This window comes from Bipolaris victoriae (assembly GCF_000527765.1).
Source record: "Bipolaris victoriae FI3 unplaced genomic scaffold scaffold_60, whole genome shotgun sequence".
NCBI lineage: Eukaryota > Fungi > Ascomycota > Dothideomycetes > Pleosporales > Pleosporaceae > Bipolaris > Bipolaris victoriae.
The window spans coordinates 50,027-64,719 of NW_014575332.1; the positions used below are offsets into that span (position 1 = coordinate 50,027).

General features: G+C 49.4%; 7 protein-coding genes across 7 annotated transcripts; 3 read left to right on the forward strand and 4 right to left on the reverse strand.

Annotated features, from left to right (window-relative positions):
- Positions 1-327: 327 nt before the first annotated feature.
- Positions 328-2,713, forward strand: COCVIDRAFT_103335 (hypothetical protein; the record flags this gene model as incomplete). Its single annotated transcript, XM_014699562.1, has 3 exons — positions 328-360; positions 413-611; positions 663-2,713. The coding sequence occupies 3 exons, from the start codon at positions 328-330 to the stop codon at positions 2,711-2,713; spliced, it is 2,283 nt and encodes a 760-aa protein (XP_014555048.1).
- Positions 2,714-3,752: 1,039 nt separating this feature from the next.
- On the reverse strand, positions 3,753-6,767 carry COCVIDRAFT_103347 (hypothetical protein; the record flags this gene model as incomplete). The annotated part of the gene is made up of 7 exons (XM_014699563.1): positions 3,753-3,914; positions 3,970-4,116; positions 4,169-4,714; positions 4,765-5,239; positions 5,287-5,830; positions 5,880-6,514; positions 6,634-6,767. 7 exons carry the CDS (start codon positions 6,765-6,767, stop codon positions 3,753-3,755), a joined length of 2,643 nt encoding a protein of 880 aa, XP_014555049.1.
- A 478-nt stretch (positions 6,768-7,245) lies between these two features.
- On the reverse strand, positions 7,246-7,818 carry COCVIDRAFT_39111 (hypothetical protein; the record flags this gene model as incomplete). The annotated part of the gene is made up of 1 exon (XM_014699564.1): positions 7,246-7,818. The coding sequence occupies one exon, from the start codon at positions 7,816-7,818 to the stop codon at positions 7,246-7,248; it is 573 nt and encodes a 190-aa protein (XP_014555050.1).
- Positions 7,819-8,881: 1,063 nt separating this feature from the next.
- Positions 8,882-9,961, reverse strand: COCVIDRAFT_103420 (hypothetical protein; the record flags this gene model as incomplete). Its single annotated transcript, XM_014699565.1, has 2 exons — positions 8,882-8,999; positions 9,057-9,961. 2 exons carry the CDS (start codon positions 9,959-9,961, stop codon positions 8,882-8,884), a joined length of 1,023 nt encoding a protein of 340 aa, XP_014555051.1.
- Positions 9,962-10,481: 520 nt separating this feature from the next.
- On the forward strand, positions 10,482-10,995 carry COCVIDRAFT_17323 (hypothetical protein; the record flags this gene model as incomplete). Its single annotated transcript, XM_014699541.1, has 2 exons — positions 10,482-10,593; positions 10,754-10,995. The coding sequence occupies 2 exons, from the start codon at positions 10,482-10,484 to the stop codon at positions 10,993-10,995; spliced, it is 354 nt and encodes a 117-aa protein (XP_014555027.1).
- Positions 10,996-11,805: 810 nt separating this feature from the next.
- On the forward strand, positions 11,806-12,950 carry COCVIDRAFT_17324 (hypothetical protein; the record flags this gene model as incomplete). The annotated part of the gene is made up of 2 exons (XM_014699542.1): positions 11,806-12,571; positions 12,646-12,950. The coding sequence occupies 2 exons, from the start codon at positions 11,806-11,808 to the stop codon at positions 12,948-12,950; spliced, it is 1,071 nt and encodes a 356-aa protein (XP_014555028.1).
- Positions 12,951-13,428: 478 nt separating this feature from the next.
- COCVIDRAFT_27963 (hypothetical protein) lies at positions 13,429-14,658 on the reverse strand (the record flags this gene model as incomplete). The annotated part of the gene is made up of 4 exons (XM_014699566.1): positions 13,429-13,660; positions 13,736-14,063; positions 14,170-14,348; positions 14,405-14,658. 4 exons carry the CDS (start codon positions 14,656-14,658, stop codon positions 13,429-13,431), a joined length of 993 nt encoding a protein of 330 aa, XP_014555052.1.
- Positions 14,659-14,693: the final 35 nt, after the last annotated feature.

Sequence of the window (14,693 nt, forward strand, 5' to 3'; positions counted from 1 at the left end):
CATGGCCCAGCTGAGCTAACAATGGGGCCGCATATACGTGCATGGAACCACTGCCCCCTCTAATTCAGACTAATTACAGAGTCGTCACGATTGTACACGCTGGTCATACGTTTTGCTTATGTATGACCGTCGGGCCCCTTGGTCTGAGCCATTGCCAACTATGATTTGAGCCCCAGCAGTCGCGCGGCCATCCCAGTGTGTGCACCTGATATCCACCATCTAGTCCCGTTCCCGTTGTCGAGAGAGAGCCGTGTTGGCTTTCCCTTGATCTAGTACATCCTTGACTTGGACATTTTGCGCGCTCTCCCAACTAACAAACAGTGAAGTATGTCTTCGCAACAAGGAGCACAAGGTCCTCCGGTATGTATAGTAGAATGTAACAAGACGAAACGCGTAACTAAAATTCAAACAGGATGCCGTAGCAGCTGGCAAAGGTCCCCCATATGCTCCTCGCGATGCCGGTCTAGGTGGATCGCCTGACATCCTGCCTGATGTCCCCGTCGCAGTCATTTTCCTCGTTTTCTATCTAGTGTTCGGTGTTATTCACATTAAGATCTTCAAAAGTAATAAGCATCGTGGCCACAAGTTCATCTTCAATGGCGCCATCTTAGGTAGGCTATCTTGACCATCACCCCGATACACTGTCGACTTACGCGCTATAGGTCTTTGCAAAATTCGAATCATCACCATGATCTTACGTATCGCGTGGGCCAACTATCCTAGAGATGTCGGCCTTGCTATTGCAGCAAACATCTTTACTTATGTCGGCACCATCATCTTATACATGGTCAACTGGTTCTTCGCTCAACGTATCATCCGCGCCCAACACCCCAGCCTAGGATGGTCGACACAGTACCGCCTCTTCCATAGAGGTGGACTTGTTCTTTTGGTCTTCACCTTGCTCGGTCTCATCGTAAGCCAAATCTGGAAATTCTTCACCCTTACACACATGAAGCAAGATGCCTTCCGAGTCCTCTTCCTGATCGCCCAGACATATGCCACAGCCTTTTGTTTCGCACCCGCCATTCTGGTTGCTCTTTCGCTTCTTATTCCGCGTACCGAGGTTGAGAAATTTGGTGCTGGACGACTACGGTACAACATTACGATTCTTGTCATCTCGGTATGCATTCTGTCGGTCGGACAAGTGTTCCGTTGCGTTTTGGCCTGGATCCCGCCAACCTTGATGATCGATGTTCAACGTGGAAACGTGGCGATACCCTGGTATCTTTCCAAGGCTAGCTTCTACTGCTTCAACTTCCTCACTGAAATTCTGGTCGTCATGCTGTTTGCCGTCGTCCGCGTTGATCTACGCTTCTACGTACCAAACGGCGCCAACAAGGAAGGAGACTATTCCAAGAGTCGCCTTGATTTCCATAACGATGATGAGAAGACCCCGGTTGAAGAGAATTGCACAAAAGAGCCCATGATCCACCAAAATGACTCGAACCAGACGCTGCACCGGTACCAGTCTTCTGTATTTGAGGATACCCAGACACTTGCCGACTCGTTAAGATATCCGCACTCGACTCTAGAGGTTGACGAAAAGACTGGTAGCTGGAAGGTGAAACGTCTTTCGACGGATTCAGGAAGAGGTCCACATGGTGCAATGCTAGCGTCTAGATCAGCTCTACATTCAGGTCCCTCAAAGTCAACGCTGAACACGACTGCATCCGGGAGCACATCAAATGACAGAAACTTCCGCTCAAATAACAGTACACCTCCAGTTCCAGAACTACCGGCCGAATGGCCATTGCCTGATGCCGCGCCGCCACAGGGCACAAGTCCAGTTTTAGAGCACCCAAATATGCTATCTCACAAGGTTGTAACTCGCAAACAGACTTTTGAGCTGGAGAACCACGAGCTGAACAACGTCGACGTGGGCGATGCAGTTACGGATGCACTGGCGAGGCTAGAAATGAACAGTGACAGGAAAAAGGCCAAAGCACCCATGAAACCACCACTCGCTCACTACCGGACCAAGACGCCCATACCAGCATACAAACCCACATCTGCTATGAAATCCGTAGCAGAAAATCACTCGAATCTCCCGAAATCCGCAAAATACACCTTCTACCAACCACCTAAAGAGCCCGTCCGCCACCGAGCCAGCAGTACACCCCTCTCCTCTCCCCGTTATTCCGAGGATGACTACCTCCCGGACCTCCCAAAAACGCACCGAGCCGGCCGCTCAGTTTCCATCTCGCACCAACCAGCTAACCTCTCCACAAGCCCCAGCCTGGAAATCATTTCCCTCCTCAACACAATGAGCGGCCCCCAATCCCGTATAATCGACGCCTCGCTCCTCCGCGAACCCCTCACAGCAAACCCGACACATCTCGAACGCAGTCCCATATTAGTATCTCAAACACCACCTCGACCCCAGCACCACAACAACCACTCCTCTAGTTCGAATCCCAAACCCAACCCTTACACCCCTCCCAACCGCACAATCCCAAATACTACCAGTAACAATAACAACTCGCATTTCCTGCGCCCAGACCGCGACGACGCCTCTTCCACCTCATCCTCAACCCACGACAGACCGTACACCCAAACAAGTTCAAATTACAGTCACGAGTACAGTCCATCAAGTATAGATACCGCCGAGAAAGCCTGGGCCCAGGAGGAATTTCGAAGATTTAGTTCCGAACCCCTTGCTGTGTCTTCGACGGCGGGCATGGCGCGCGCGGCCAGTCAGTTGCGACGCGTTTAGTCGATATGCTGAGTGGAGGGGGTGGGACGTCTAATTAAAACCACCCACTCCCCCGTTTTTTTTTCATTTAGTAGTGGTTATCCCCCGTGGTTTGGGGGTGGTTGGATATATGCTCTAACTACTTTACGTACAATCCTTTTTTTTGACGGACTGACTCACTGCCTTTCCCATATTTTGGCTGGTGGAAAAGGTACTTTACATTCTCCCTCTTGGAGGTGGCTTTCTTTTTCGTTCTTTCGTTCTTGAATTCTCCCTTATCATGATTCTGGGGAGGGCGGTGTTGGATTATGTTTGGTTTCTTTTTTGGAGATGTACACATGACGCTTTTGGTCGACGTCTCTCTTTCTCTCTCACACATGTTTCCTTACTTTTTCTTTATCGAGGTTTTGCTTTGGGGAGGATGGGATTTAGGTTGGGAAAAAAGGGGAAAAGGCAAATATTCCCCGTCATGCACTCATTCGATCTCTTTTCTTTTTTTCTTTTTTTTTCTTTGTGTATATCATGGTTGGGATGGGATGAGATAGGATGGATAGGGATGGGATGAGATAGGATGGATAGGGATGGGATGAGATAGGATGGATAGGGATGNGGGATGGGATGAGATAGGATGGATAGGGATGGGATGAGATAGGATGGATAGGGATGGGATGAGATAGGATGGATAGGGATGATACAAAAGGGCTGATTACTGTACAGTTTTCCTTTACTTGATTTTTTTGAGGGGGTATATGAGGTTTTACATACCCGTAGTTTGGACATCACAAGAGACTTTTTTTTCTTTGTAAGGCTTACGTACATGGCGTATGAATGGAAATGCGATCTTACCCATCATAAGAATTTACAAATGCCAAAAAACATCACACACGCTACATTTTCATCATGATTCGAACGACATGTCATGATGATAATTTCGTATCGTATTCGGTGTACACTCATGCCCATGCATGCCAACATTTCTTATCTCTGCGTTTCACTTACTCAACCACCACCACCACCACGACAACGTTCATCTCCCCACTATGCAAATTACCTATTACAGCTACTTGGGCGTCGTTACCACACCTTCATACTCGCGACTTGCTATGTAATCCAGAGTGCGCTGGAAATGTTTACGGGGGTTCTCGAGGGAAGAAGCGTTTTCGTTTGATTGCAGATTTGAGTGGATGAGTTCGATGAGGCCGTTGAGGTATTTGGTTGTAACCTAGTCTTCGTGTTAGAAAATAGTGGTTTGAATTGGATCGGAAGAGAAAAATTACGGCTTCGTTTTCTTGGTCAAAGTAGTAGACGTATCTGTTTAGGATCTCGACGAAGAGCTCAACGGATACGGCGGCGTCCATGCAGGCGTCGGCGACACGGAGCGCTCGTTGTAAGCATTCGAGGACGCGCTTGCCGTCGCGGTAGAGCTGGGTTTGTTAGTACCAGTGCCATACATGAACCTGATTACAAGCCACTTACGTCCTTGGGGTCCTCCTCACCCAGCGCCCGAATCTCGGTCGCCCACCATAGGTGGCTTGCAAGGTACACAGCGCGGCATTGATCCGGCTTCTTTAGCAGCTTGCTGCCGTGTAGCGCGCACTTGGTAATCAGGGTATCGTAATTCTCCTTTCCAAAATTCCTTGTGGTGTGCAAGCCGCTTGCAATGACACATACAGCCTGGAACTGTGCTCTTGAATCACTAATAGCCTCCTCGTAGATTGTAAATGCTTGTGCAAAAAATTCGTACGCGACCTCTTCGAAGCCGCTCTGGTCTGCGACCTGACCACAAGCAACAAAGAGGCGAAGGGAAAGGTCTGCGGAGCCTGTGACCCGAGTGTACAGCGTCGAGAGGGTGTTGTGCATAAACTTGTAAAGAGCCGATGACTGCGACTGCCAGTTGTCTTCAAAGTGTTCGCGCTTCTTGTACTGGCGAGCAAGCTTGAGTGACGCTGTAATGATAGCAGGAGATGTGTACTTGACGCGCTCGTTGCCGTCGGCAAAGGCCTTTCGCGCGGTCTGCAGGAGCTGAGTAGTGTTAGTCTTTCTGAACTAGAGGAAACCCTAGTCGAACATACCTTGAATTGGGTATCGTTGTCTTTGCCATGGATCAGATGTACTATCCGCGCGAGCCAACCCTGTTCTTCTATTGTCTCCTCCGTCTCCTGTGCCCTTCTCTGGATTGGCCCACCTGGGTATCCTTGCGCTTGTTGTATGCCTTCTCTAATTAAGACTTTCAAAATCTCCAATACGCTTTCGAGGTTCTCTGCTGTTGCAATGGAAGTTTGGTTTCGCATGAGACTTCTTGCTACCTCGCCTGCTACAGCTCTTCGAGTCGGGTATGGTTGTGAGTGTAGGAGCGGGATGAAGTTTGGTAACGCTAGAGCGGTGAAGAGCGAGATGTAGGTCTTGATGGGTGAAAGAAGGAGACTGAGGATTTGGCTCTGGGTAGCCTGCGAGTGTAGGTCTGCGCTGTTCTGGTATTCGGCAACTTTTTGGTTTGCAAATGTCAAAACTTGGTCAATGTAATCGAGCCGTTCAGGATAGATGTTCCTGTTGGAGTTAGTACGCAATGAGTAGAATGAATCACTGAGACCTACAGCGCAAGATTTGCCAGTGACACCAGCAGTCCAATGGTGTCTTGTATTGGCAGTCGCTGCATCTTCACCAATGTCTGCACCTGCTCGTTGAATATCTCAAAAAGCTTGACATTGTTCGGTATTCCCCGTTTCTTCTCAATCTCCCCGTCTGCCTCTGTCGCTGGAGTCTCTTCAGCAGGTGCCTTGGCAGGGGTTGACGAGTCTTCTGTGGTTTCTTCTGTGGTCTCTTCCGTGGATGGTTGCGTTTCTGATGTTTCTGAAGAGTTGCCATTTTGCTGTGTCGGCGCAGGTTCCGGTTCAGCTGCCTTGTTTTCCTTTGCTGTCCGCATCTGCTCCAAAAGGTGTGCTATCGATTCCTCTTCTGTTTTCTTGCGCTGTTCTGGACTTTCCGACTCGGCTTCTCTTTGTGCATACGACGACAATCGGTCCATAAGGCCGACGACAATGGCCTTGACGTTGACTTGCGGGTTTAAGCGTGCGACGGCAGAAAGGAACTGATCGAGGGTGTGAAGGTGGAACTCATCTGGGAAGACCTGGGTGACAACTGGAGTCTGTTAGCTTTCGGCTCACATATCCTAGGGTCCAAGACATACCTTCGAGGAGATATTCTTGCGCAAGCACGTCCCGGCACTGGACAATCTGCTCAAGCAGCGGGTTGAGAATCTTCTTATAGTTGTCTAGATCGACCAGCTGGCTCAAACGGACCAAGTTGCTGCCGACCAAAAGTTGCAGTTCTTGTCGCTCCTTAGTCCGCTGCTCCCGCTCCCTCGAGTGTCCCTGGTGCTGCAGGCGGACCCACAGCTTGTTCATCTCGACGAAGTTTGTGAGAATGAAGCTGATGGAATCCTGCAGGTTGCCCTCCGGCCCATCACCATCGCCCGAGGGAAGGTGGTCGCGGGCCTGGCCGGCAAGGTAGTAGCGCAGGAAGAGGCCACGGACGGGGTGCTGAACCCCGCGACTCATCTCCATCATGTCCTTCATGATCTCCTTGACGGGCGCATCTTCAATGGCCATGTAGACGGTACCGACGGTGACCATGAGATAGAGGCGGGGGATGATGTTGCCGGCATACTGGACCAGCTCATAGAGGTCGGCAAGGTGGTTGACTGGGTGGTTCTCACGCAAGTAGACGGCCAGGTGGCGCAGGGCATCGAAGACGGCCATGTATAGCTCATAGTACTGTTTGGGGCCGAGGCTGCTGGTGCGCAGTTCTGAGACGAGGGTCGAGCTGCGCAAGAGGATCGTCAGCATTGCTTGGGGACATAGCAGGGCAGTTGTAGCAGTTGCTACATGCAAGCCATAGTCTATATGTTCATGTATTGCTTCACTCATGAGCCATGCGCGTACCTGCACTTGAGCGCATCCATCAACTTGCCCGGCGTCTCGAGACAGCGCCGCATGAGCATCGTCTGCTGGCGCACCACGGCGAGGGCATCTTCAAGCAGCCTGGCCTGGTCTTCTACGGGGGGCGGCGACGCCATTGTGTGTATCCAGGCGAGCGGGTAGTCCGGGGTTGTGGAGTGGAGAGCTCGTCGTGGCTATACCAACCGCCGCCTTGGGCGCACCCGTTTGCCAAGCAATCATGACAGGGATGCCATCTTCTCCTTGGACCTGCGTCATCATCATCATCCCTCGGTCCTCGCTGTTCCGTACCAGTCCATCAGCACATTGCTCTTCAACACACACATGCAGCCGTGGAATCATTGTCATTCATCTCAGCTATCCGTCTAGTCAAACTACATAATACATGCGGCCCAAAGGACCTATCCGTCGCTACAATTATTCCCAGAACGCCTAACCCATGTGTCTCCATACATACTTGTCTGCTGCACTAGCGTATCGACATGCGACCATTACTCCTTCGTCGTTAAACCACTGCCAAAGAACAGAAACAGACAGTTGAGCCAGCCTACCGCCTAACTTGGGAGTAAGAAGAAAAGGAACCATCCAGCATCTAGCTTAAGCCGCAGGCGGCGCTGTTGGAGCAGCCACGACATCACCCTCGAATGTCTTTATCCTGTAGTTGGTGTGCCACATGCCGTTGTCATAGTACTCTGTAGGGCCGTCGTCCTCGGAGACAGTGACGGTAATGAAGATTGGCTTTGGCGTCTCGATTGGCATCGATGTGCTGTTTGATGACACGCTCGTGGGCGTGGTCGGTATGGAAATTGGAGGTGTCGAAGAAATAGGAGTTGATGTCGAAGAGGCCGACAAGGAACTCGACGATGACACTGCCACGCTGCTTGAGCTTGGGCAGGGGGTAGGTGCAGGCGCTGGGTTTGGTTTGACGACTGTCGCCGTCACCTCTCTAGTGACAGTCTCTCCTGGGACAACAACCTCAACGGTCGTTGTCGTCTTGATGGTTGAAGTTGGCGTCGCAGATGTCTCGGTCGAATCTCCACCAACATTGACAACCGCATAACTCTTGCTCCTCGCGTCGAGCTTTCCTGCTCCTGCCGAGTCAAAGGGTCGTCCACTGGCGAGTGTCGAGAAAAGAGCGGCCAGTGCCAGAGTCCGCTTGTTGAAAAGCATAGTGTTGGTAAACAAAGGAAGGTGTATGAACAAGTCCGAAGGCTGGCTGTCGTGAAGAAGTGTCGATCACGGCTTGAATCTCGGCTGGTACTGAAAGAGATCGTTGTGAAAACTACCAGGTCGGTATTCGTATTTGAGATCCATATTCGCCTAGCCGTTGGGTTGCGTAATTTCTAGCAGGTTGTAAATGTGGAGGTTGGTGATGGCTGGGATGGTCCGTGCATTCTAGTAGGACCAGCCTAGAACCACCATCACCCAAACCGCCAACACTGCCATCCTGGAATTTCTTGCGAAGCCCGTTTTACCCGGGAGGAATGACCTGATCATTCGTCACCGCGCGTTGATTGGCGTGCAAAAAGAATCAGATTACGTTGCGCGCGGCTCAGCACTACGATGTAGTCATCACGCGCCATCAGTCGCCCTTCCACCCCCTGCATCCCTGTCTTTATTATATGTATGCTTAGGTCGCAGCACATTACTAAGTTACGCCTAAAGTCTGTCAGCTTTCTCCTTGACACATACTCTAGCCGGTAATGAACTTCCGGCATACTTGACAATTACAGTTTGCGCTTCAAATACGCTCTCTCAACTTGCCGGAACAGTCCAAAGCATCCAACGCCTAGTCTTAAGAATCTTTGGTAATCCTGCCACATGACTTTACAGATATCTCGTGTCGTACGGCTAATCCAGCTTCGCTGAAGTCTCCAGTTGATTCTGGAGCTACTGGATTCAAGTGTGCTGATACAACAGCATGCTTGATCGTTGAGGAACACCGCGAAGAATAGTTGGTGCAGAAGAGGGCATTTCCCTTTTTTTTTCGTTCGGCTCTGCTGACTGAGGGCCCTTGCCCATCATTACCCATGTTGGTACAAAACTCTTGCTTTAGCGCTGTACATCTGGTTGACCTCATGGCATGACCAGCGCGTGCGAGCTACATGTGTGCATCCCCCTTTGAGTGTTAGATTTATTCTCAGACCAGAGAAGTTGAGTTCGGGCTGATATATATACATCTGAAGAATGTAGGCAGAGACTGTGCGAGAACTCGATCGGTATAAACTGTTTACTATGGATCGTATATCAAGGCTTTTGGGACATTTATAGCTCCTAGTATCTCTTTACTTTCGCTCAGAACTTTCTTGATCAACTTCTCGCCACGCTCTGAATACATGACAACCGAAAATCTAACACACTGTCAGCAAATGATGATATGGCTAGACTTTATCTTCGTGTGTACTTACGGGCGCACTCCCCAGTCACTCAAGAAGCCTCCATGGCTTTCTCGATCTGCAATCACCACTGCATGAACATACGTACTAGCACCCTCTTGCAGACTTCTACTAAAGAGAGTAAAGTACGCTGGGAGAATAAGATTGAATGAAGAGCTTGTATGCAAGGTCCGCCATATTTCCGTACTTCTAACTAGCCCCGGACAGGCCGTGTTAATGATAACCTTATCAGAGTCAACTAGCGCCGCGAGTCGTCTCACGAGAATCATTTGGAGCAACTTTTCACGCGCATACCACTTGGTCACATGGTACTTTTCGTTAAACTGCGGTAAAATTGCTTCCTCGTGGTCGAAATCCGCGAAATATGCAGTTGTAGATGTCACTACTGTGAGCCTAGCCGGCTTGCCAGCCAGTCCCCCTTTGGCTTTCAGTATCGGCAGAAGAAGTACAGCCAGCATGATTGTTGAGAGGTAGTTTACTTGGAAAGTCTGCTCTTTTCCTGTCTTGGGAGAAATGACACGGTCCTTGTTCTGCACCCCGACGTTGAGAATAGCGATATCAAGCCTACACAGCGCCTGGCATCTTGTAGCAAAGGCGGAGATGGACTCGGGATCCTCCATATCTAGGATCCAAACCTCGACTCGGGCGTATGGAAACTCATTACGAAGAGCCTCTGCTGCGAGGTTACCTTTGGCTTCTAACCGGATGGCTAAGATGAGACGAGTGAGGTCCAGCTGGAGGAGCTGGCGTGCCGCCTCAAGTCCTAGACCGGTGTTTAAGCCGGTGATAATGGCTGCCTGGCCGTCGAGTTTGACTCCTGCTGCAATCGGAGGCGGGTGCATGAATAGTTGGCGGTATACAAAACCTACGCCACTTTGAAAAATGAGGCGGCTGTAGACTTGCTCCCAAAAGGACATCTTGAATGGATTGAACTGAACCTCCGGGATGCGTTGTACGATTCATCGGTGGAGTATCTTACGATTTTACTAACTTTGTTAGCAGCTGTGAGTCCTAGGAAGTCCCATACCCGAATTTGCTAGGTTGGAACGCCTGAATCGTTTTCGTAAGCACCCTGATCAATTTCTCCGACTTATAGCCTAATGATATATACTGATCTCCGGTCCATTACGATCAGTAGATCCTTGAAGCCGCTATGTTCATATAGTAGTTAGGTACATATATAGCAGGGCCCCACTAAGAAATCCCCGGCTCATACGTACTAGTAAATCTAAAGCCCCCAATTCACGACCCAATCGGGGATTACCTTGAAGCATTTTCGGATCTTTCCAAGATCACATGACAGATACAGTCTAGTGGTTCAAGCAGGGTGCCATTTACATCGGAATACCTCACCTCGTAACACTCGCGCTTCAAGTTTTGACGCATTCAATGCCTCGGTGATCATTTGTCTCGTGTAGGTAGACTACCAACAAACATATGACTGCAAATTTAGGACCTCCTTTCAGAGGGCCGGCCCTTATCATCAAACATGTGTTTGAACCAATAGCCACCGGTCTAATTCTCGGCTTGCTGTTATACACACCGGAATGTATGCGGAGAAGCGCCCTGGAATCAACATTTTTCTCACATATCAACAAACCTACACACTCCCATACGCATATTGGGTTTTCTAGCTACAGTTGGTGTCATCAGGAAGATCAATCCTACTCTAAACTCATGAGCTACAAACAACTGGCAGATATGTGCAGGTCATGGCTGGAGCTGGAACTCTGAAATTGCAGTCGTTATCGGAGGATGCAGTGGAATCGGAAAGGCTGTAGCAGTGCTCGACACACAAGACGCACTTCAACACGAAAATCCTCTCGCATTGGCGACTAGTTCAGCAGTTCATGCCAGACATGGTGGCGAAGAACAAAGGCCACATCGCGACGGTGGCGAGCGTCGACTCGTTCCTAACGAACTCGGCCAATGCAGACTAAGTAGCGACTAAGACTGCAGCACTTTCATTCCACGAGGGCCTTACGAGCGAGTTGAAGATCTAGTATCACGCGTCTGGTGTCAAGACTTTGATTGTGCATCCTAGTTGAGTGCGCACGCCGTTGATCAAGGAGCCAATATTGAAGAGTGTCCAAGACCCAAAGCTTCTTGAGAGCATATTGGGGCCGGAGGAGGTAGCAGAGGTTATTGTGAAGCAGATTCTTAGCAGACATGGTACTCAGCTCTTTATTCCAAGTCCTGCGGCACCCATCTCATGGCTGAAGGGGTTTCCGAATTGGGTTCAGGAGTTTGTTAGGGAAGGGTTTGGAAGGACAAGTGCTATTACTGGTGGCTCAGTGGTCGCGTACTAGACATGAAGCGCTGATATGAACGTGTACTACGGTATAAATACCGAATCAGCTACCCCACTCTTTTGAAAATCACCACTAGGTATTTTACTTACTGGCATTTAATATCCGAGACTAGTGCTGGATAGTACTAGGGATCTTACATGTGCTAGAATTGTGGGTCCCCTCCCAGCATCGGACACCGACTCGCATTCCGTTATGTGTTTAACAATGCAAGGGAACCCAGTGAATCCCCTATAATGATGGGTGCGCTCACCTGCAGACGTGTAGTCACTCGTCAGATTCTAGTAGTAAGCTCAGCAAAACTGACCTGTACTCCTGTATTAGAGCACTATTATAGCTTGTTGTATATAGATCCTTGGCTTTGTAGACTTATTTAACATCATCACTCAGTTGTGAATTATTGAAACTGTTCATTACTTTTCATTTCAGTTTCATATATTCAGTAATTCAATATGGTTGCCCAATTCTCCCTAGCGGAGACGCCAACCGGCAAGTATTTTGCCTCCATGGTCGAGCTGGGTATAATGCATGTCTTTGTCGAGCATAGTATCTTCGACGCAATCCCAGAGGAAGGAATATCGCTTGAGGACCTTGCGGAACAGCTGGGTATTGAGTATAACCTCATTGAGCGTTTCACGGCTTTCCTCATCTCAATCGACGTGCTAAGATCACCAGCACCCGGCCATGTGGCTCATACACCAACATCAAAGGCTTTCACAGACGCCCGTATTGGGCAATTCTACACGTACCTCTTCGACTTCTTCATGGGACCAACAACACAGTGGCCTGGCTACTTCGCAGCGAATGGGCTCGCTGAACCGCCTAGGTCAAATCGCTCGCCGGGTGGGTTTGAGATGGGCATGCCTGATAAGACGGCGTACGAGATCATGATGGCGATCCCGGGGTTAGAGACCAAGATGAATGGCGCCATGGCTATTGATAGCGGTATCTCTATCACAGGAGTATATGATTTTAGCTGGGTGAGCGCTTATGCAGCGGGAAATGCTGATAGGGAGCTCATCGTTGATATCGCTGGAGGCAAGGGCCAAGCATTGAAGGTGATTTTGGAGGAGTCGCCAGCGATTCCTGCAGCTAGATGTGTTTTGCAGGATCAGCCGCATGTTATTGCTGAGGCTGTAGAAGAGCATAAAGATTCTACCGTTTTGGGCCCAGTAAAAAAGATCGGACACAGCATCTTTGAAGAACAACCGGTTAAAGGTATGAAACCGAGGTCTTCCCTCTTCTCGAGATGTAACCTCCGTGTTGGGAATCAAAACAACTGACGCTTCTAGGCGCACTTGTGTACTACATACGGCGGGATTTGAACGACTGGTCCGAATTCGAAGTTCTTCAGATCTTGAAGAACATACGCACAGCCTGTGCGGACGACTCGCGCGTACTCATTGCAGAGTACTTACGTCTCGAAGATCCAAGTGTCTACACTAGCACTGTCGACATGTTCAGTTTGAATATTGACGGCAAGGTGCGTAGCGAGAAAGCGTTTTATGAGCTTGCTGCGCAGGCTGGGCTGAAGATTGTGTCAGTGACGAAGCACGAAAAGACGGAGTCAGCCGTAGTTGAGATGATTCCAATTTAGTTTGCAAGTTGTAATGAAAGCATCCATAAATTGACAGCTATGAAGGAAAAGTTTTGGTACATAAGATTGCCTCGATTGATCCTTAGGTTCATTTTGGCAGTGCATTGAGTAAACAGGATCGCCGCGGTGGATCCTTGGATATGTTTTGACAGGTGCATCGTGACATGCAAACGTGGAATTACGGCCGAAGTAGGAGCGAGATTTCGGTCCTTAGTAATCTAACAACGACAGTTCGTAAGTATCCATGCCTAGTATATCGCTTAGTTACATATAATACTAATTCGTACAGGATAAAGAGATAGTTGCTCCAGAGGTACTGCATGTACATAGCTACAATAGGTATTCGAGATGAAGTTCAGGATTATGGTGCACCAGCACAATATTGCATCGTCTTTCGCATACAGCTTCAAAGTGGAAAATACATTATGTCTATAACCATCTCTAAACTCTATGAAGGAAAGACGGTAGCAGCCAGCATCTAATGTCCATTCGCTCCGTTCTCCCTATTCTCCCCATTCTCACCGGCCTTCTTGCTTGTTCCATTTGAAAAACCCGGCCTGGGGTTTCCCTCAAACTCCTTTGCAGCCTTCCATCCTTGCTCCAACGAATTCGCCATCAGCCTCGTCGTGCCCCAAACGTCGAACTGGACAGCGATAGCGCGCATGCCGGTTTGAATAGCCATAGGTAGTTGCTCTAGGCTCATGACACCACTGTAAAGACACGGAATGTTAGCCAAACATAGTACACTTAAGAAGAAATGAAGCAGGGAAAGGAAGATTTCGTACCCGAAGATCGGCAAATCATTCTTCGCAGCAACAGCATTGAACTTGGCCATGGCCTCAAGAAATTTGGGTTCAGGTTGGCCAGCCAATACAGTGTTGATATCCATTCCAGCATCGATCATAAAATCGCCCGGACCAAACATGAGTCCGGAAATGCCTGGTACGGCAGCAATCTCCTCGGCATTCTCAAGGCCCTTGAGCGATTCGATTTGTGGGATGAGACAAACGTGGTTGTTTGCAGTTTGGACGTTGTAAGGGTCATTTGGGTACAGGGATTTGGTTAGGCCAGGGGTGAAGGTCCATGGGGAGAATGAGCGGTGGCCTTTTCCGTCTGTTTGAGAATCGTGTTATCATGGCTACTCTTGAGAAAAAGAAATGGTGGGGGTTAGGGCGATAAGGCAAGGGATGAAGAAAGTGTTGAGAGAGGAGAAACTAACCACCAAAGTACATCTCCTTGATGAACTGCCGGACTTCATCTGCAGACTCGACGTGGGGAATCACGATACCAGCGCAGCCAGCATCGAGTGCAGTAGTGAGACTGATTTCATCGCGTTTGGGTACACGGCAAATGACCATTGATTTTCCTTCAGAGTGGTGCTGTGCAGCGTGTATACAACTTTCGTTCCTTTATTAGCAAATTGCTTCTCATTCATCATCTGCTAAAAAGCTTACTCGTGCAATGTCAACCGATCAAACATGCCATGCTCAACATCCATCCAGATGAAATCTGGCTTCGTGCTTGCAATAAGCTTGGTCACAAACGTGCTGGGAATACCCTGTGCAATGCCCATGAGACTCTTGCTTGCATCGGCCTGTGCATCTTTCAGTGCCTGGCGAAGATTGGCAGGCTGTGTGAGGGAAGCTGCGCGGTAGGGCGCGTGAGTGTGTAGCGAGGGTTGCTCGCTGTATGGAGTAAAAGCAGCCATATTGAGGAAATTGAGAAGTGGGGAAATCTGTGGAG